This window comes from Equus asinus, chromosome 5, assembly GCF_041296235.1.
Source record: "Equus asinus isolate D_3611 breed Donkey chromosome 5, EquAss-T2T_v2, whole genome shotgun sequence".
Taxonomy (NCBI): Eukaryota; Metazoa; Chordata; class Mammalia; order Perissodactyla; family Equidae; genus Equus; species Equus asinus.
This window is the reverse complement of record NC_091794.1, coordinates 33540154-33562571: the sequence shown is the minus strand read 5'-3', so window position 1 is coordinate 33562571 and position 22418 is coordinate 33540154. Positions and strand designations below refer to the sequence as shown.

Genomic DNA, 22418 nt, shown 5'->3' with positions numbered 1-22418 from the left:
GACGCAAATTCTTATTAACTCTTTCAAACATGCTATGTGACTAAAATGCAAAATTATATATTAGAGGACATTGTAAATCATAAGGTGTTAAACTAGTGAGAAATGGTATTGTTATTATTATCATCATTGTCATTATACGGAATCTTTAACTTGGGCTCTGATGCTCCTATGGGACAGAGATGCCACTGTCAGCCATTGAGAAGGATAAGAATTCATTCCTGTAGGAAGGGTTGGCACTTCATGTTCAAAGTCATGGAGATTCGGTAATTTAGCGAGCCCTGACTTAGCACTTAACACAAGAGATCAGATGAGTACTGAGCTACAGGAGAGCTAGGCACAAGGTGCCTTGGGGATATATAGAAGAGACCTGCCATCTGGGCTGGAAGCAACATGGAAGGCTTCTTGCCCAGGGGAAATATAGTCATTTATACAGCAAAGGGCTCTATAATCTTGGGATCAAAAGGTCACCACTTGCAGAAAATGATGCGGACCCATTTTCTTATCCTGGTTCTGTAACTTACCCAGAACCCCTCTTTGGAAGTTTTCTTGTTTTTACCAGCCCTTCAGAATGCAGCCGCTCCCAGCTCCTTCATCTCCCTGTGGGATAAGATGAACTTCCTTATTATCACGTCCTCATGAGATCGGCTCCTCTAGTCCCACGAGGAGATGTTCCCAAGACACAGGCTGGCTCTCTGGGACTGCGTGCCTCCTAGTCACTGCCTTAGCTGTGACTGACCTCCTGTTTTATGCTGTGTGCTTTGTTTTGCCCTAGAGCCAAGTTGCATGCCTTTCTTTGGCCTTAACATGAGAAAAGATAATAAAAAAAATTACTGGCTTTTACATAAGGATTTTATGACTAAAGAGGAGCAACAATGTTCATTCCTAAAATTGACCTAAATCATAAGGGTGAAAGAGCTAACAGACACCTTAGAGATCATTTTGCAGTTGGGGAAACTGAGGACCAAAGAAGAAAGGCTTCCCAAAATTCCTCACACACTTGCCATTTATACCGATATACTTTGACTTTTAATGGTTTTGTTTTTTGTGCTAAGAGTTGCATGAAATGTGGTTTTCCTCTCCCAGGTTAAATCATAGCAGCACAAATTAAGTTGGCTTTAAAATGCTGTGAAGTTTTTTAGAAGCAATATTATACGAACACTGAATTTGGAAGAGGGCAGACCATTGTACTAGTCCTGCCACGGACGCTGCATAACACTGGACAAATCCCTCCCCTCCCTCACTTGCCCATCTATAAAAGGAGGAAGTTGTACTGGATGCCTCATGGCTCCTTTTCCTTCTAAGATTCAAGGCAGTGATGGTTCCATCACTGCGACCGACTCTGGGCTCTTTAGGGTGCCCAGGTGACTGTAGATGGTAGCTCATTAAATGCTTAAAACCTTGTCATTTCTGAAATTATCTTCTTTCTTTTTATTGTGATGAACAGATTTCATTGAGTTCCATTGCTCAGTTTCCCAAATGCCTCCATAGATGCAAAATTATCTGCTTGTTCATTTTGGTAAAGTCGACTTTCCTGGGAAGCCTTGCTATTGCTGCTGTTGCTGCTGCTGTGGTGTTCTGAGCGACACCGTTTTTGAACTTAAATTTCGTTATTTGTCAAATGCAGACAGGAGACTCAATGACCTCCTTGCTGTCGTGGTAGACAGTGGAGGCGAGGCATGCAGCAGTTGTGGCCTTTTAGAAGAGTTTCTACTGAAAGTAGAAGAGCACACGCCACTAGAGGAAGTACTGTATTTTTGTTTTCCAAAGAAACTTCTGTTTTCTCCAAGATAAGGGCCAGCATTTTACTGTTATGTAACACTTTCCAAATTGGCCCCTCAGAGGTGCTATCAACAGAAGGATAATCCTTTACAGTTATGTAGCTCTTTGCATTTTTTTCAAAGTACATTCACATTATCCTCTTTGATCCTCCCAACAGCTTGGTAAGGTAGGAAATGCAGGAATTATTTTCAGAGTGACAACTGGCCTTGCCTGCAGTGACAGAGGCAGTGGCAGAACTGAGGGTGATTTCCAGGGGCCCTGTCTCCCAGGCCTGCACTCATTCCTCTCCACCATGCTTCCTTCTTTAGAAAGTACAAATCATTACTCTCCAGGAACCTTAGCAATTTATTTTCTTACTACAGCTGGAGTAAGTAGGCAGAGCCGTTGGTGGCCCTTCTGCTTAGCTTTTGCCCAGAAATTACCAAGAAATTCCATCCCTGCCCTTGTAGATTCCTTTTGAGAAATCCTGAAACTAATGATAAGGGTAAAGATGAATTAGTGATTAGAGATCCATTCTGGTTTTAGTTTCTCTTGTTCTTGCTGTTGTTGTTGTTGCTGAGTGAGGGGGGCAACACTACTTGGAGCCTAGAAACTTGGGATCTCCTTGTACCTCTATTTCCTGTGAAGTGACCTTAGCACGGTCATTTCACCATGTTTGTATTTATGCCCCCAATCTCTAATTCAATCTAATTTGACACCTACTATGTTATATCCTGGGGAAGGACTGGAGGGGACTGATGGTATATGAAGAGGGAAGGTGGTAAGTGGGCACATTATGGAGGCCTTGAATGGAAAGCTAAAGAATTTGGTCTTCGTGCATGTACTTGACATTTTCACTTACATCCTTTCCATCTGTCTTCATTTTTCCAGGATTGTGGTGGTCTCCTGTCTGAAGGAGATAACCAAGGCTGCTACCCTTTGGATGGGCATATCCTCTGCAAGGCCTGCAACTCCGCCCGCATCAGGGTGCTGACCGCCAAGGCCAGCACCGACCTTTAAATTCACTCACCTGTGTAGCCGGTTAGCTGGTGGCGCGGCGAAGAATGAAACACAAGAAAAAGATAAGAAAAGAAATAGGAAAATAGAGGAAAGGCTGCCAAGCTACGGGATGGGCTCTCTTCTTCATGTACTATTAACCTTTCTTTAGAAACACATAGATTATGAGATTTTTTTTTTTCAAGTTCTTACCAAATACACATTTCACATTTAATCATGTAGGACCTTGATGGGCCTTTGTTCCCAAGGAATTCCACATTTTTGCACGGATTATGCTCCATCCCATTCACTTCTGCATTCCTGTAACTTTTAATCCCTATGTTTGTCTCACTTTTCATCTGGTTCAATGGCTTTTTTTAGCGTGGTATTTGCTGTCACACAGTTTTTCCTGGGTGAGTATGCCAACTCACAGGTGCTTTTAGGCATGAAGGCTCCATCCTATCACTTCCATGTTGCCTGTGATCATAAAGAATAGCCATTCTTTTTCTGTGTATTGAATAGTATATCTTTCTGTTGTTTTAAATTAGAATGTCCCTTGGGAAAAAAATGCACAATTTATATGTTAGGCTATAAAGAATTTAAGCTGTAAATTACAAGGTTAAAACAAGCCCAAATTTAATTTGCAACCATCCAAATTCAAAAATCCATAGTGACCAGTGGTCGGGGCTCATGTGAAAACACATATTGGTGAGAGATCCAAAGTTCAATCTTTTTCTAAAGACATTGTAGGTGAGACATGCTGGAAAAAGCATTTTGGGGCTATGTTTGAAAAGCCCATTATTATCCCACAAAATTGTCTTAAGATTTTCCTTTTCCGTACTACCTGGACATAATAGTGCAGACAAACTTGATTTTCTCTAGAATATAACATTTCCAATACTGTCCCGCTTTTCATCTCAGAAGTGTTGCCATGTTTTTTCTAATATCCAAACACAACTACCAAAATTGACTTTTCTCTAGAGGAAAGACCTGTAAAAGAACAGTTCAAATTCCTTTTTTTTCCTTAGGCCCAGGTCCTTTTGCCTGACAATCACAAATCAGAGCACGCAAAATAAAATTGTGTAGTTTTGTTTAGTTTACTTTAAAAAGACAGGAAAACTTGAAAAAATTGTAAAGCCACAGCTTCATTATTCTCATAATCCTTCTGCAATTCAAATTACATATTGCAGAAGACATTTTCATATCATCGATGTGACATTTACACCACACTTTCAAAGACAATCACTGAAAAAACTTGCCTTTCTGAGCTAAAAATATGCAGAGTTTATGCCTGGAATCTTTATTCAAACTCTTATTGGGCAGTGAAACACTTGCTTTCCAGCTGCAGAACCATCCTCCATTAGGCTCAAATGTGTTTCTTTTAAGGGGAGACACTGATCTTAGTAGCGGCAGGTTGCCGTTTTGTAAATTAATTATATTGGATTGAGATTTCTTAAACCTTTCTTCAAGTCTTCCACAAATATATACCTTTTTAAATTATGAAGTATTTTAAATATACACAAAAGTATAAATAATAATATAATGAATGCCTGTATACGTAACACCCAGTTTAAGAAATCAAATATAGCAAATATAGCTACATTCCCCTCTATACCTTTCCCTGAGCCACAAATACCTTTTGTATGATGATAAACTGATCAGGTCGGTTTTCTAGTCTGACTTTTTTTTTTTAATTTTTAATTTTAACACTCAGAACAGAAATGAAAAATTACTAGTGGATGTTTTGAATTGCAAACCCTGCCTCAGGAATTCCAATTCAACTGGTTTTACTTTAGTAGGAATAATCATAAAAGTGGTTCAATTTTTTTTTAATAAGAAATTCTTAAGCCTGTGTTCACTGTAGCTCATCTAAGTTAATTTGTGGCTCAGTTGCTTTGGCCACCTAAGAGTTTTGTTTTAGAACCACCAAAGTTACAGGTTTTCAAAGTGTCCTTTGACGGCTGTCCTTCCCTAACCTTGCTGCTCTCGTCCTTGATCTGATATTTCTCACAATGTGAAATACAATGGAATTCACTTTGGGCAGCATGTGAATTTTAGGATACAATAGCAACTGTACTGCTGAATTTCTGTCTTCCAAATTAAAGGCCAAACCATGCTGATGACCTCAATGCGCACTGACTATTAAACAATTGGGGTGATAATATAATCTGCTTGAATTGCTTCAGGAACTTGTTTTCTATGAAATAGTGGGGAGAAATTGTCTTTAGGCCAAAAGCCCAATTTATTGAGAGATGGATTTTCTCTCTTGAAGTGCAGTCATATTATTATAAATTTTCCCAAAAGAGGAAGCATTTATGAAATATTTATACTATAAAAATGCAATAACATTCTATTTCTTTGTTACATTTACACTCTTATGTAACTGAATGTTTACATGCAAAAAAAAAAAAAGAGTTATAAGAAAATGCTGTCACTGTGGCATCACCAGAATACTGCTTGCTTACAATCTTTAGAGTGCATTTTTATCACATAACCTCAGAGTATCTCTACCAAAGATTTTTAAAGTAAATCTCTTTTTAATATGACTTATTATACTTTTATAATAATGAATGTGCACACATACATATGTAGAAATATTTAGATTTAGATTTTTTTCTTTCACATGGTATAATAAGGAAAGGATCCTACAATATTTTATTCCAGGATTTCTTAAATATATGATTTATATTGCTTTCTTTTCTTTTCTATTAATCATTTGGTTTAAACAACGCCAAATCACTCTTTACTGTTTTAGTTACATGAAATTTTGCCTATAACAGAGATATATAGATCATATTACCTTAATGATTGTAATTCTATTGTCTTTTGATAAGTTGTCTTGATTGTTATCATTTAAACTCATAAATAATAGAAATAATCATAGAGTGTAAGAGAAAGTTTGTAAAAATATACTGTTTTAAAAAAATTGTCAAGAACACATATATGTGGTAATTCTGTGTAACATGAGAGACATGGAAAAGGGAAAAAAAACCCACTATGTCATGGGCTTTGCAGACCATTTCAAAATCAGATTTCTTTATTACCTGGATCCCCAGCTCATGCACGCTAAGTGTGGAGTCTCATCTGTAAAAAAAAATCGCCTTTAAAACTCAAAAATAAGTCATGTGTCCCAGCATAAGGCATTAAGGCTTTGAGATGCTGGACATCTCTGCAGCTCAAAGATGTGGCTTCTTTTTCCTGTCGTTAACAAATTGTTCCTGTAGGAGCAACTTCTCTGATCGAAATGACTTCATTGAGTATATGCTGGTTAATGCAGTAGAGTTAACAACACTATCATTGTTTTCTCACTACAAAAGATTCTGCAAAGATGTTTATGATGATGTTTAAAGTCTACAAAGCTCTAACTACATTTAAACAAGTATCTTATATTTGGGTCCAGAGGAAAAAAGAGAACACTTTTATCATGGGGCTGTAGTAGAGGGTTTATGGAATAAAGACAGGACTCTGAAGACACAACTTCCAACAGTTTTCCTAGTTAGTAAAAATCCTATTAATGTGAACCAGCCGGGAATAACAGTGTTATTTCTATTTGATATGGTTTGGTCTTCTCTTGTCAAATCTGTGTCGGCTGCCCTCTGATCCCTCCATTATCAAGTTTTGAAAGGTGTTGGGGAAATTATGGCAGCTGCTAGGGAGATCCAGGGAAACACTGATGTAACCTCACAGCCTCTCACCATTCCTCTTGGCTTGGAAAGGCTGTTTTTTCCATATACATTTCTAGAAATATTGCTATTCTACCTTAGTATTTCACATTTGTAGTTTAAACAAGCGATTGTCCATCTGTTGCCTAGAGCTACAGTACATGTGTGTTATGAATGAAATATGACAGCATGTTCCATACCCTGCTTTAGCCATCTGTAGGAACCCAGTAGGCTGAGAAAGATATACCTCTGCAAAATGTGTCTCAAGTCCGTTTCCTGAGATAGCTCTTTTGGTGCACTTTCATAGGAAACAGTTAGAGAGCAGTATATTTGTGCCTTATCTTGAAAGCATCTTTACACTACTATGAATACTTCCCTGAAGAGTCTAGAACATAAATATCAATCCCCGGATCTCAAAGATGTACTCATCATCAAAAAGTCAAACAAAATCCAGAGAAGTCTGAACTCTTCATCTTAATGCATTCTAATAGGATTGCTTTTCTCCTGGTCTCTTGGAAGTACCTTATTAATTCTTAAATTAGGAAAACATTCTTATGCCACAAGATGACGTATTGAATGTTGGTGGTGGTTACGTTTGGTCTTACGCTGGTTTTAGTCAGATAATGAAGACAGAGACTTCCACCTGAGCCTCTAACACACATCCAGCACATCCACCTCTTTTAATTGCCATCGTTTTTTGGTTTGTCTGTTTTTTTAATCTAATAGTGGACAGAATAAGTTGAGAATCCTGGTTCTGAGTCTTTATTATGGTGCAGCCATGAATATTTCAGGTTGAGTTATTTCCTTGACAGATAACTTTTCTCATGAGGCTGTTGTTTGGTTAGCATGTTATTCAAACCTTTGAAAAATGATCTGATTAAAGCTGCGTGACTAGGTGAGAATTCTTTCTCTTTCTTTCCCTCCTTTTCTTCCTCCTTCCTTTCTTACCCTCTTTCCTCCCTCCCTTTGTTCCTTCTTTCCATCCTACCTATTAGTGCGATCCTGCTTGTACTTTTCATAAATAAATTAAATCAATGCATTATGATCCTTATGGAACTATGATCATATAACAGAAGAAGGCTACTGCAAAATACATGCAGCATCCATAAATCCTTCCTTTAAAAGGGCGTATTTTCCAGATTGTGTTTATTCATAAAGTGAGATGAGATAATAGGGTTTTTCAGTTTCATTTTAATGAGTTTTCATCAGGGACTCAGATTATAGAGTTCTTGGCAAATTCATTTGTGACTGTCCTACTTTTCTCCACTATATACAAAGTGATCTTTCTAAGACTAGGTTAAGATTCTTTTTTTAAATCCAAAGCATTTTGACCAACAAAACAATCATATATTTAAGTGGTGGCATTTTATTTTATTCCAGTGAAACTTGGTAATTTTCCTTATGGCAAAGAAAAACTATTATCTTTCCAAAATTTTTACACATATCAGCATTTTGCCCACGGCAGTAATGTTAAATTCTAATGCTTGAATTACAGTATTTTACACGGGGTAGATCAGCATCAGGGTTTTTCCTGGAGAACTGGTTACAAGCCTCTAGTCTGTTTATAAAAAGCAACTTGAGAAAAACAAGTCTCTCAGTAAAGCATTTTGTTAAAATTTGGGTCTGAGATTCTTTTGAACTCTGGCTAATACTGATAAAAATATGCCATCTGTGTCCATTTTTTAAAATTTGTCTGAAAAACACTTATAATTCTAGGAATATATTTACATTTTTGGTTTCTATTCTCACTTCCATTTTCTATAAGTTTCAAGGGGTTGACACTGACTTTCCTTTCTGGGAGGGTCACGTATGAGGAGAGTTAAACATCCTTACTGATATATACTTAATTCAATACAGAAATGCATTTGCCAAGAATTAATGCTCGTCTCAGTGAGTTGGGGATTTGGTATTCAGACAGTTTTTCTTTTTAACCTGTCTCCAAGAAGAGTGGGCTTCCGGAGGGAAAGGAGGAATTTGAGAGAAGGGGCAGTCTGCAATGAAAACAACGGCAGGGGAGTCCTTATAAAGTGTAACTCTGAGAAGTTTCATAGAGGTTTTAGGGATCAGCAATTGTAGTTGTTTAAACAAGTAAAATATTTATATTTCCAAGTTTATCAGGTGTTTAAAAATCACTGTGGATAATGATATAGTTTTCCCTTGTCTGAGAGGTAAAGTAAGAGCTGCTGCTGGGCCCCATGGCATGGCCATGACTACACCAGAACTTTTCTAATGCATGTCCTTTCATCCCCTCTGGGAGAGGGGCATAGCTCATTCTCTTTGTGACAGACAGTGATACATGTTCTCACATATTCTTACACAAGCTGCACTACACCCTAAGCATCTCGGAGGGTTAGAGGTTTTCATTTTCACACATCCAGTGTTTTCTCTCTTTCCAAAGTACTTACCTGGTGAGCACAGTAAGGAGGAGATTTTTCGGTCTGCAGTTCTCTTGTTTAAATTCAGTCATCCACTTTCTGTAATGTCTTGCCTAAATAATTATTCTATAATTGATCTGTACTAGTTTTCTCTTTTTTAGTTGCAAGCACAGCAAACTAACTTTATCTTACTAAGTTTAAAGAAAAATAAATATGAAATGGAAAAGTTTTCCTTCGGTATAGAAAGGAATGATATTTATTCCTTTCTCTATATTCCTTTCCTGGTCCTGGTACAAAAAATTGTAGACTTAACTTTAGTTATCCAACATGCATGTGGCTTATTTTGTGGAAAGTTCTGTGAAAGATGTGTTTGTATTAAACTCATGGACGTTTCCTCCTTGAAGTTTTAAAAAAAGTTGCTAAAAATCTTTGCTGTTTTTTCCTGATTGTTATTTAATTAGCAGCAGTATCTAACCACACTAATAAATATCTCTATTTCCAGCCTTTGTTATAAACAAAATTAATGTTCTGCAAGCAAAGAGTTATATACTAGAAAGAGGAAGAAACCCTACAACTAATTCCTTTGTAGTACTTTAAGGTGCTTGTCTTAATCCTTCCTTACTGTATGTCTTCATTAATTTTTCCAAGATCCATCTACTTAGGGCAAGAGAAAAACTTAATCATCTAACTCTGATAGATATTTAACCAATTTACTCAAACAAAAGCTTTACTAAACAACTCACAAATACATTCAGTCAACTTGGCACTGAACGTAGCTTCTAATTCAGTTCTCAACCCCAGGAGGAGAATGATGTACCAAGAATGAGACAGGTATTGTTATGCCATCTTGTGTTCTACACCCGTGTAGAGGTGCTCTTCCTAGACAAACATAGAATCAGAGGCCCTTTAAGGGTCTGGATCTCCTCCGTTATTTTCCTGACAAGTCACCATCCCACATCTTAGACTTGGCCAATCTGTTGTACTGTTCACAGCAGTCCGTTCTACCACTGGGCAGCTCTTTCTATGAAAGTTCTTCCTCATGTTAAACAAAAATCTGGCTCTACAGCTACATAAAACTAGTCTAATGTCTAAATCTTTGCCTCTAGGTCAGCTGTCTCTAACTCTTTCAACTTTTCCTCACTTACTGACGTAGTTCAAGTCCAGTCATCCTTCTGCTGCTTCTTTGAACAGCTGGACCCAAAAATATTTTCTAATTTTATTTCAATCTACTTGCTGAAACTTAGCAATCGCTTTGGGTCAGGCTAGGTGAAAACACATTCTTGGGGCTGAAAGTAAATGGAATTGGAATCACCCAAAGGAAACTGATGTTCAATGTAGAAATTTTCCCCGAGGACTCACATCCAGAAGGGTGAAAGTTAGATGAAGACAGATCTCCTGTGTGTACAAAACAGTCCTCCTACCCTGTGTCCTGTGCTGTTTTTGATGTTGCCAAAATCAGTCATTCTGAAAACAGGAAGCAAGCTAATACATATACCATCCATTAGATTCCCACTTCTTGGTAAATGTTCTTAAAGTCTCTTCAACCTTTCCCCTTTGTCCCTCTCTTCTCAAGAATAAGACATTTCTTGTGCTATTTCCATACTGAATATGCAAAAAGAGTCCTGCCTGGGCACTCTATAGGTTCTGTATAAATATTTACTGGCTGATTGGTTTTGAGATTCACTTCCATTTTTCTGTGCTCAAATGTTTGTACCTAGAGATCTTGCGCTTTAGACCAAGTGAGCAGCTTCCCTACATGATCAATTAGGAACTATCCTTAGGAGTCTATATTTTCTATTTTGTTGTTCTAACATTTTTATCCTTTACTCATCACTTCAATTTAACAATTGCTGTAAGAGAATCAGCCTCTAAGTAACCTTGATTCAGGCCAACTGCAATAAGATTAAACAGGCTTAATCTGTACTCTATAGAAAGGAATATGTCATTGGGAAGAGGAATTCTTTCCAGTAGCATCAGTAAAGGCTTCATGGAGGAGTGAAATTTGCTAAGAAATCTTGAGGTGACTAATTGAAGTTGAAGGAAAATAATTAAGGCACCAAAGACAACAGGAAACACACTATATTCAGAGAAGACTCTCTGCTTTAAGTATCACAGATCCTGGAATTTCCTTAACAGGAGAAAAGGCTTCCAGATATTCAGAGTCAATGGGAAGGAAAAGGCATAGGGAAAGGCTAATTCAATTATTTGCTTTCTCATCTCTTTATAACTGGACAATAGGATGAGCTTCCAAAATATAATCCAACACATACAATATGAACAGGAAACTTTATTTATAACATACAAAACATACATTCTTATTGACTTATAGCTACATACTCTACTCTTGGAATAAACACACTAGTCTTTTGAACCCCTACAAGGGACCAGCACGGTACTCTTATTTTCCTATTACTTCCAGGTCCACAATTGGAAAGGACTCCACCGTCATCTATTCCACTTGGTGTTAAAATTCTCTTGCAGATTCATTGATAAGTAAAAAAATCCAGACTCTGCTTAAACATCACCTGCATCAAGGAGCTCATTACTTCTTAAGGTCTTCCGTTTTCTCCATCACACTTTGTTCTAAGCCTCCCCTGACTTTGAAACAGAACCAGCCTTTGAGCCTTATGTTTTCCTTGGTGCCACACAAAACCAGTCTTTAGAACATGATAAAATGTTGCTTCCTCCCTCCACTTTCCTTCCAAATACATTTGTTTCATTTTTGACAACACATTTCTTTAAAAGAAAACTTTGATTTTTAGCTGAAGATTATAAAAATCTTTAAACATCCTTAAAAATTGTCTGAAGGATTTTCTGAGGGGCAGGTTTTAGAGTTCATGCGTTTTTTATAGTTGTTTTTACTTTCTTACTCAAAAGACGAACTGTTCTGACAGTTGCTACATAGCTTTATGCCTTCCCCCAGTAACTAACCCATGAACAGTACACTCCAGTTATCTGGCTTGCTGATAATGACCTTAAAATGTTGGGAAATGTCAGTCTGTGATCTCCCCCGCTAACAAGGGAAAAGTCAAAAGGAAAAGGTAGTGGTTCTGTTGAAACTCATTCCTTCTGGCCAGTTTTTCAGTGCAAAAGGAAATCATTCTTCAGGGAAAGGGTTATGTTATGGTTTTATGTAGAAATGTGTAGATCCTTTTATTATTGCCCTAGGTTACTAGTTAGTACCAATGCTATTCCTTGGTCTTTGGGAGGACAAGTCTTGTGGCTTCTTCCACCCCCGCTTTAAATTAGAGTGCCCTCTGCTCAGAACGTGTCATCAGTCTCCTGGGCAGGACCTGGGAGTAGCTTTCTAAGCTCTAAAATAATAATTCCTAAGAGAGCTTAAAAACTGCTTTCGCACATAAAACAGCCCTGGGAGGAAGGTTATTAATAGCCCTATCTTAGAAGAGAAAGCTGAGGCCCAGAATCGTTAAGTGACTTGCCAAAAGCGATACAGCTGGTAAGTGGCAGATTTGGGGATGCACCCAGGTCTTGCAAGTATAGTCCTCTCTCCAGTGGCCATTGTCAGGGCACAAAATACCTCAGAGCACAATGTCTGCTTCTCACAGAATAAAGTGCCCCTGTCCAAAGGCATCCGGGGAAATTCACATAGACCATTTAGCAATCAGGTGGCAAATCCGTGTGTGCACTGCGGTGCAGAGATCATTTGGAACTTGCATGCATGTTCTGTGTCCTCTTGTGGAAAACTACAAGGTATTCTGTCTGATCAGAATGTGGTGGGGATGAAGTCGGTGAGGAAAGGCCACCACTAAGAACAAACAACTGTGGCACTGAAGCACACTGCCACGGATTTCCCCAGAGACACATGATTTACTTTACATTAACTGAAAAAGTCTGGAACTGTGAAGTTCAGAATATCAACTGAGATCATATCATTTAGAATGCAGTGGAGTGCAAGGTGACTTGATCTTTAAGACAAGACTCTCTCCTGTGGGCTATGATTTATGCCCCACAGAGGCAGAAACAGCTATAGGTAAACAATGCATAGTATTTTCTCTCTCTCAGTTCACATTTATTGAGGCCCACTAAGTGTATGTCGCTGCCTCAGGCTTTTCCAAACCAACAACCAGTCCATGACCTTGAAATGTCTGTGAACAAATGCTTTGGGACTGATTGCCATTCTGGTCTTTGCCATTGGCTAGACTGGGCTTCCTGGGCTGTTGTAGTTTTGTGATTTGTGTATGCCTATTACAGGGAGTATGCCTATCACTGTGTTGTTTCCAGGATACTTGGAAGTCTCATGTATATTCTAGAAGCTGCTCTACAGGGCAGTTCAACAACTGGGCATTCTTTCTCTTGAGCTGCATCCCTCAGGAGGCTGTGCCTTTTGATGTGTGCTCTTGGGTTTTTATTTCCCCCAATTTCTCATTATGGTTGTTGGCTTTAAGTTAAAATCTGTGAACTGATTGAAAAATATTCTTTCTTCATCTGAGTTCAATCTACTTCAGGAGACCTTTAAAATGATCTCAACTAGTAAGCTTTCTAAGCATTTTCCCTCCCTAGAGTCTGCCATCCATCAAGCCCATCTCATCATCCATCTGCTTATTCCCTGGGATTAATGAGGGCCAAGTTAAATAACAAATAGCCTCCCACCCCTTTCCCATCTTTACACCTGGGAAACACAAAAAGTGCCAACGGGGCCAGCAAAGTAGTAATCTTGGCTGAGATAGCTACTTCAGAGACTGGAAAGGTGCCTTATCTTCCTGTGAGGTTTGATAAATGTTATGGCTGATGGAATAGAAGACAGTTTTGTAGAATAGATGGAGTACCACCACCGAGGAATGGATTAATAGAAGCAGCATTTTGAGAACTTTTCAGAATTATTAGGTGAGTACACCTGAGTAAAGACTGACTTGGGTGGAATCTGTGACATCTTATTAGAAGGAATAAAAGACAGTGAATATGAAAAAGCAGCCCTTTCCAAAAATGGGAGCCACAAACCCTGATTTATCTTTACATATGTAAAGAAAAGTATTAGTAAAAATTTTCCTCCTCCATTCTACACAAGATAGTCCCCCATATTTAAGGAAAATACAATTGTGTTGTCTTTAAAATACACACCCGTGCACGTGCATGCACGCATGCCCACACATACACACACAAACATCTTCCAAGAAAGCTGATCCTTCAAAAAAGAAATCTTATTTTAAAACACTTGGGTTTTTTCAGGCCAGGAAACAAATAATTCCTAGACCTGACCCATTTTTGTGGCTGCCAAAGAGGGAAAGAAAAAGCTGTTTAAATTTCGTATGGATCCATTTATCTCTTACAATATGCCAAAGCAATTTGAGGTGGGGGTGGAAACTAAGGTATTTCTCTCTCCTGCTTACTTCTCTCTTTATATTTCTATCTGTGGGTTTCGAAAAGGGAAAGAACTATTGTTGAGCCGTTATTATTGATGCATTGTGTCACCACTTTGTACAGGGCCTGCTGCTTCATGCTGAGGCACAGGAATCACAGTTGCTTTCTCAACTCCATTTCTCCATCGTGAGGGAGTAAATACTGAACCTGAATGTCTTTCCTCACCAAATTATTCAACTTCATTTCTGAACTAGTTTAAAAAACGTGAAATGAGGAGAGCTAGCTTTTCGTGGATATGTTTCTCCCTTCTTTCTTGGGAGACAAATGTGAAGGGGAAAAAAATTCAGTTCCTTTTCATCTTTCTCTCTCTGGGTAACAGCTTATGATCGCTTAGTAATTAATGATAAACCAGAAGTAAGAGAATTGCTCAGCCAGGTTATGATGCATCTGCCAATGTGTTCCATTCATTCAAACACAGACTTTGAGAGGAAAAGGGATCTCTATGATTTAAATACCAACAGTGGGAATGGCCTCATATTTTAACTTTCAAATAGTAAAAGACAAGATGATATTTGGACAGTGTCTGCTTTTTACTAATCTTATATACCTCCGGCTTAGTTTTTAAGTATATCAACATATCAGGGTAAAATTGCCAAAAAGAGTTAAAGTGCCTTAGACCTCCCTCACTAGCAAATTGAAATTGATATAGACCATTCCAGTCTTCTAACTCAACTGAGGTGTATCTTTGATGAAAGAGTTAGGGACCTGGAAACTAAATCTTAATCACCAATATTGTGTCATGAAGTAGTTGCAAATCATTTTTAAATGACTTTCTTCGTTTTACTACCCATTATTCTCTTGGGAAAGCTGATGAGCAAATTATCCAAAATTATTTCCTTATTAAACAAAGTCAGAATAATTCTCCCCCTAAAAATCTGAATTATGCCCTCGTTCTTTTTCAGGAAACATATCAAAGATCAAATAGAATTGAAGATGACACTTGATTATCTGATTCTTTAGAATGAATAAAATTATCATGTGATTTAATGTGCCTTAAGCAAAAATTTAAACTTAGATGCAAAACTTTCACAGCTGGCAATTGCGTGGAGCTTTTCCACGTGATCTATGCAATGAATTACTTTGTTTTTTGTTTTGTCTTTTAAACTTCACCTTTATCATTAGTTTAACAAATTTGGGGGTCTGTCTCTCCACTGGGAATATGTGCAATTATAAAACACACCAAAAAAAGGAAGGGAAAGAACTTTGAGTAGCAAATCGGTCCCATGAAGTAGACGTGACACGAAGATGCAGAGGCTGAGGATAGTAATTTTCTCAGAGCCGCACACACGAGCTTTCATTTCATGGCTTTGTCACAGGCTTTTCTCCTTCTGTGCTGTCACCTTTGAGAAAAACGATTGCACCTTCTCCAAGTCTGCCTTTTTAGCAGCTACACTTGAGTTGGCAAGACTTCCCCCGTTCTGAATATAGCCATTTGCCGACTCCGGCCTCTTTGCGAGACTGACTCAAATCTGTGATCTTCTCTTCAGCATACACATCAGCAAAGTGAGAAGATGAGCACTAAATATAGGCTCTATTAACTTTACTTTTAGATTTACTGCCTTCAAAAAGTGCCTATTCTGAGAAACATAGACGTTATTCCTACATATGTATGTACACACGGTACCCAGAGTCACACTGTGCAGCCTTCAAAAACATACCATCGAAAAGAGTAGGTGCAGAGATAAAGAAACCTTGCCAAATGGAAGAAAGTCACTCATTTCCAATATCCCCTCTCGAATGGCACCGTGAAACGGGCTGCAAACACATTCCCTGAGCATTCCTTGCTGATACAGCCACTTTATATTTATATCCTACCGGATGGTGGCATATTGCTGAGGTTTCCTGTATTCTGCTTCAAAGGAATATATGCTTTATGAAATTGGAACATTTAGTCAGGAAAAAGATTGTCTAAGAGGATTAATAGAGCCAGAGTCTGTATTAGGATATATGTCATATGTATGTTTTATAAACTGAACATTGGTGGGTTTCGAATGTCAGCACAGTTCTTTTCCTTTTATCTCTCAAGCTAACATCAGTGAACACTGAAGAGAAGTCTTGGCTGTGACGATTGGTGCCTCAGGGGGCCAAATGTCCTGGGCAGATCCTTAGAGCATCTTTAGTTTGACTTCTAAAAAGGGGCACATGTTATTTAATGGCTTTTGTTATCATAGTTCTGTCACTGACATTGTAACCATAGATACTGTTGATGGAGCAGCAGCACAGCCTAGAAAGAGGGATTCTTACTGAAGTGTGGCAATAGGAGAGGGTCCATGTAGAAAGGACAAGGTAGACAGTGCATGATTTTAGGAAAAGGGTTGAAGGGAGGACGTGCTTCCAAAAAAGATCTTTCTCAATGTGTCGTCTGACTCAACCAGCTGGCAAATTACACTTGCCAATTCGTTCTCTTTCCTTCTAAGTCAGTTGGCTCCATATTCACTTGAATAATGCCTCTGCTTTGGGAAAGCAAGATACCTCCAGTTATCCTTTCTCCAAAGAAGCTCTTGATGTCCCTTTGGTCACAAAGTTGTCTCCTACCCCAGCCAGTTTCACCAAATGGAAGTACAGGGGCATAATCTATAGAAGATGCCAGTGCAGTCAGCCACCACTGTGCCTTCCATATAAAGAGCCCAACTACATAAACTAGGGATGAGGTGGAACAGATTACTATTTCATAATTCCAAGAGTGTTGACCACGCGACGTTAGTTGTCATCATTTTATGAGACCAGTTGGCTCCTTGGAGAAAGAGTGATACTCTTCACCAAAATTATCTACTCTTCCTACTGATGTTCTTTTCCTGGCTTTACCGTCTTCAATTTCAACACTAGTCACTTTCTGTTATTTAGACAATCAGATTTTAGTGCTGGATAAGAGTTCAAAAATCTCTGTGCAATGTCAGAAGGCACATTGGGGTACAGAGGATTTCCTCCTTGGAAACCAGATGGACTGGGGAAGAGATAACATGGCTTTGCTCCAGGTTTCAATCTGATGATCGTGACTATGAGAGAGAGTTTTATATAAATATTAAATAGTATTTATAGGTGAATAGATCAAGGAGAAGGGACAGGGAACAGCCAGGTTTTTCTACGCTGAATGTGCCTACTTAGAGCAAGAACTTCCCACCAAGTACAGTCATAGCCCCGCCACGATCAGCTGCTAGTCTGAATAACCTTCCCTGATGTAGGGAAAGCCACACAAAATCATAGCAGGAATATGCCCTTTTTCACACGTGTCATGCTGACAGAGCCAGGATATTCATAAAAATAAAGGTTTCCCTTTGTTATTTGATTCTTAGCAAATTGCATTTCTCCACTACATCATGAACCATACTGACATATTCCCAAATAGGCCACGTGGCTCCTTATGAAAATAAGAGAATAAAACCTGTTATAAGCAAGTGATTTGGATATTTTCTTTTGTATTTATGCATTATCCAACTATATTAAAACATGTTTCTATTTACCTTCTATCAATTTTTTCTATCAATTATGTTTTTCCAATAAATATGAAAATCATATTCTTTTCTGTAAAAGAACTGCAACTACTTTATTATATTTAGAAATCCAATAAACTTAGTACCTTTACTTGCCTTTGTGTGGAATTCTTTTTGAGTTGGATAATCTCCGTTTCCTTTTCTTCTGACCCCTTTTACTATGATTCATTTTTTACATCATTTGCTTTCCATATGGTCTTCTGAGGAAGGGAATGTCTCTCAAAGCAAATAAGATGGTAACAAGAGCATGAAGGCACCCACTCTCTTCCACTGTTAGCACAGAAGATCTTAAGCTTGGCTGTGTTCCACAATTACTTGATTACTATGTGTCTTAACCTCGCAAGTAAAGACTTTTTTAAAGTTGGATCCAAGTAAATGGGTCCCTAGGGGTGGGAGGGGAGGTTCTCCACTCTCATAACCAACAACGGGCTGACTTTTTCACACTTATATTCATCTGTACTATGCATATTTTTTGAACGTTGAGAATCTGCTCTGTACTAGGCACCTTGAGGAATGCAGACATGAATCAGTTGCTGCTCTCAAGGAGTCATTCATCTAGTAGAGCTGATAGACATGGATACAAATAACTGGAGAAAGGACAGGAGGACTCAAGATGCAGGGCAGAATGTAACAGCGTTTTCAAAGCTTTCACTGTTCATTATATCATTTTTAATAGACCTGTGATATGGAATTATTTTACCATGATTTTATAGATGAAAATGGTGAGAATGCAAGAATTAATAACCCAAGATCACCATTCATTCGCTAAACACTTTTTTTCCGTTATTCTAAGTAACATATCTGCTGTAGAACCCAGTACTCCTGATACTCAGTTCGGTGATCTGTCTACTAAACCTTAAGAGTGACCAGAAGTGACATGTACAAAGTACATGAAACCCCTTCCACGAAATTCAGAAATGAACATCCCTCTTCCTTCCCACTTAGGCCTTGGGTTTTATCTCTCCAACATCACATCTCAGCCTACTAACACTAAGGGCTCTGAGAACTACAGGTGCAAGGACTTTGAGAGGCCACCATTTTTGAAGGCGCCAGACACAAGAGACATCTTTGAATAAGCAAATGATAGAGAAATCCCTGTAACTCAGGGTATTCATAACTTGCTAGAAAGTTGTAGACAAACAAGGGCATCTAACATGGAATTTTGTCTTTCCCTGTTTTTTTCAAATTACTCTCTGTTCTTTGGCCGCTTTTGTTGTCTGTACCCTAACACTGCTAACATTCACGTGTTCCTATTCATGAAGTTTGAGGGCTAGAGGGGCCCACAGAGAGCATTTACTCTGAGGTTGTGAGGGAATACTAAGTCCCAGAAACATGAAAGGATTTATGCAAGGTCACAGAATAATGACAAGGCTGGATCTTGAGTCCTGGCCCCCAACTGTCTGTAGAGTGCTATTGTACTGATGACTTTAATAATGTGGAAGAGACTGGAAAACAAGTTCTATCTATAATTTCCACTTCTTGGAAAAATAAACAAATTTAAAAATGAACAAAAACTGAGAAGGCTTAATGTCCACAGATCCTAACTAAAAGGAATTTTCAAAGATAGATTTCAGGAAGAAAGGAAATAAACTAAGATGGAATATCAGTGATGCAACAAGGGATGGTGAGCAAAGAAAATGGCAATCACATAGTTCAATCTCAAACAAGCTGAGTTTATCCCAGGAATGTAAGAGTAGCTGAACATTAGAAAGTCTATTAATGTAATTCACCACTTTCACAGAACAAAATAAAAAAGTCTTGTGATCAAAATATCTCAGTAAATGAAGAAAAAGTCTAATACAATAAAACATTCATTAAAAAAACAACCTTTAGCAAACAAGAAATGAAACTTCCTTGATTGAACAAAGGCTATCTATGCAAAAACCACCTGAAATGGTGAAACATTAGAAGTAATTATTTTCAATCATAAGCAAGAGAAGGACACCCACTATCACCACTTCTATTCAAATTTGTACTGAAGACTCCAGCCAGTGCAGTTATAGAAATATGAATAAAATATACAAAAAATGGAATATGAGAAACCGAACTGCCATGAATCATAGATGATATAATTATAGAAAACTTTATATAGAAACCCAAAATAATATGAAAATTAGCATTAAAAGTTAAGCAAGTTCACTAGATATAACATTGATATATCAAAATATCCATCTTATTTCTGTGCAACAGCCACAAAGAGTTTGATAATTTATTTTTGAATAAACCTATATAATAGTAACAAAAAACATAAAGTATCTAAGAATATCTTCTTTAAAAGGTAAAAGACCTTAATGAAGAAAATCATAAAACTTTGCTGAAAGACATTAAAGTAGAAAAAAATAAGTGGAAAGATGTACCAAAGCGAAACTAGGAAATAATAGCAGAGAAATGTAAATTCTCCCTAAATTGGTCCATATTTTTAATGAAATTCTAATTTAAATCTCACCAGAATGTTTTATGGACTTTGATAAGCTAACTCTAAAATTTACTTGGAAAAGCAAATGCAAAAATACCCAAGACGTTTATGAAGAACAAAGAAGGATAATTTTCTTTACCAGGTAAGATTTTCTATAAAGCTATAGTAATTAGGGCAACATATTATTTGTATTAAAAAAAGACAAATATACAGATGGACCATAGTTGAGAATCTTCGAACAAAACCATCTATTTATGACAACTTAATATATGACATGAATGATATTGCAGACCACTGTGGAAAGGGTAGCAGCTGAGATCATTGGTTTTCATGTGGAAAAAAATAACGTCCAATGCCTACCTCATGTAGGCAAAACTTTAAGACCTATTAAAAAATCTTTTTGACCTTTAGGACATGAAGGATTTCTTGAACAAAATTAAAAACATGAAAATTACAAATAAAAGAATTGATCATTTAGACTTCATTAAAATTAAGAAATATGGTTCATCAAAAGACTCCCAATAGCTTCAGGCTGGGAAAAGCTATTTGCCAGACACAAAACTGACAAAGGATTACTATCCAGAATACACAAAAAATTCCTAACAAAAGGAAAATTCAATAGAAAAATGGGCACAAGAACAGGCATTTCATGGAAAAGGAAATGCACATGGCCAACTGACGTATGAAAGAATGCTTAAGTTAGTCATTAGGGAAATGCAAATTAAAACTAATATGAATTACCACTTCACACCAACCACATCAGCAAAAATCTAAAAGTCTATGTCAAATATTGGAGATGATATGAAGCAATGGGTATTTATATACAATAGTGGTGGGAGTGTAAATTGCTAAAATCACTTTGGAAAATAATTTAGCATTATCTAATAACGAGGAAGACATGCAAATCCTGTGACCAGTAATTGTGCTCTTGCCTATGTGCTCCAGAGGCATTCATCAAGATACAGAACTTTATTATTTGTAATGGCAAAAAGTCGACAATAACACAAATGTTCATCCAAGGAAAATTGATAAGTAAATAATAGTATATTTCTGCAATAGAATAATGTATAACAGTGAAAATTAATGAACTATAGTTAAATAAATCAATATGGTGAATTATCAGAAACATAATATTAGAGGAAAAAGCAGTCATAAAAGAATAAATACATAATTTACATAAAATTTTAAAACAAGCAAAACTAATTATGTTGTCTAAGGATATATATATGTCCTTATATATATCCTCATATATATCCTGGGGATATAGGATAAAAGAAGGGAGATGCGATTGGTGAAAGGCCTATGGGAAGCTTCAGTGGTGTTATTAATATTCTATTTCTTTAGAAGCATTGTAGGTTCATAAGCATTTATTTTATTATTTTACATCATAGTATGTGATCTACATCTATCATATGTTTCATAATATAATAGTTAAAAAAGAAAAGAAGGAAAAAGTGCTCCCTGATAACTCCACTTTGCATTCCAGTGCAGAGACAAGTGCACAATACATCCTTCATGACCAGGACATCTGAGATTAAGGCTGCCTTGGGAGACTGCTAAGGAAAGCCCCAGTATTTCTCAACACTTTTTAAAACAAAATCCTGGAAGTAACTCCTTTAGTAAACATAGATGAGGATGAGTAGAAAATGGAAACTGAGGAACAAAGCTCTCACTGGTGGTCATGCAATTATAGGACATTTCCCCTCTCTCTTCCCACACTTCTCTGCTTCTGGCACCTTCTATAAAGACTTTTCTTCTATGAAATTTTCATTGCTTAATTTATTGAAACTGATTACTTCCTCTTCCGGGTTCCCATTACAGTGCAAACTAACATATCCTCATTCCTCACTTGTGTACACGTCTGCACACCCAAACAATTATTAAGATTTTTCCAAGGAGGGAATGGTCTTATTAACTTAGGTGTCCCCAAAGTATCTAGCATAGCCTGGCCCATCACAGATCCTTAAAAAAAATCCAATGGAATTAAATTGATCCTCTTTCAACTTCACCTCAGATTTATTTCCAAAGCAAAGCATTTTACCTCTTTTCTGCCTTGACTCTTATGCTCAGGAAGTAAATGAAATACTCATTACTTCCATATGATGATGTACAACTGGCAATGGTAGAGAGTTCTGCATGAAGTACCACAAGCAAGATTCCTAAATTCAGGTCAAAGAGATTCCTCCCTCTCAACTCTCTTATAAAGGGAATGAGCTGGGTAAATAGGAAGAAGGAAGAAATAAACACAGGATGGTCGTGTCAATAGTCTGCCATGTCCTTTGGATCACCCAGGGCCCAAACCTCAATTTTGTCCCAAATCCCTCCCATTTCCTCATCTAAT

The 22418-nt window shown here is 37.5% G+C and overlaps 1 protein-coding gene across 21 annotated transcripts in view; it reads left to right on the top strand.

The window, feature by feature from the left end:
- The window catches only part of LPP (LIM domain containing preferred translocation partner in lipoma), a 655109-nt gene extending 637357 nt beyond the window's left edge, over window positions 1-17752 (top strand). For all 21 annotated transcript variants that reach the window (XM_070509219.1, XM_070509220.1, XM_044771277.2 and 18 more), the window contains one exon: window positions 2650-17752. In XM_070509219.1, coding sequence (XP_070365320.1) covers window positions 2650-2778 — 129 coding nt within the window. In that variant the 3' untranslated portion in view covers window positions 2779-17752. The remainder of the gene's footprint in view (window positions 1-2649) is intronic.
- The last annotated feature ends 4666 nt before the right edge of the window (window positions 17753-22418 follow it).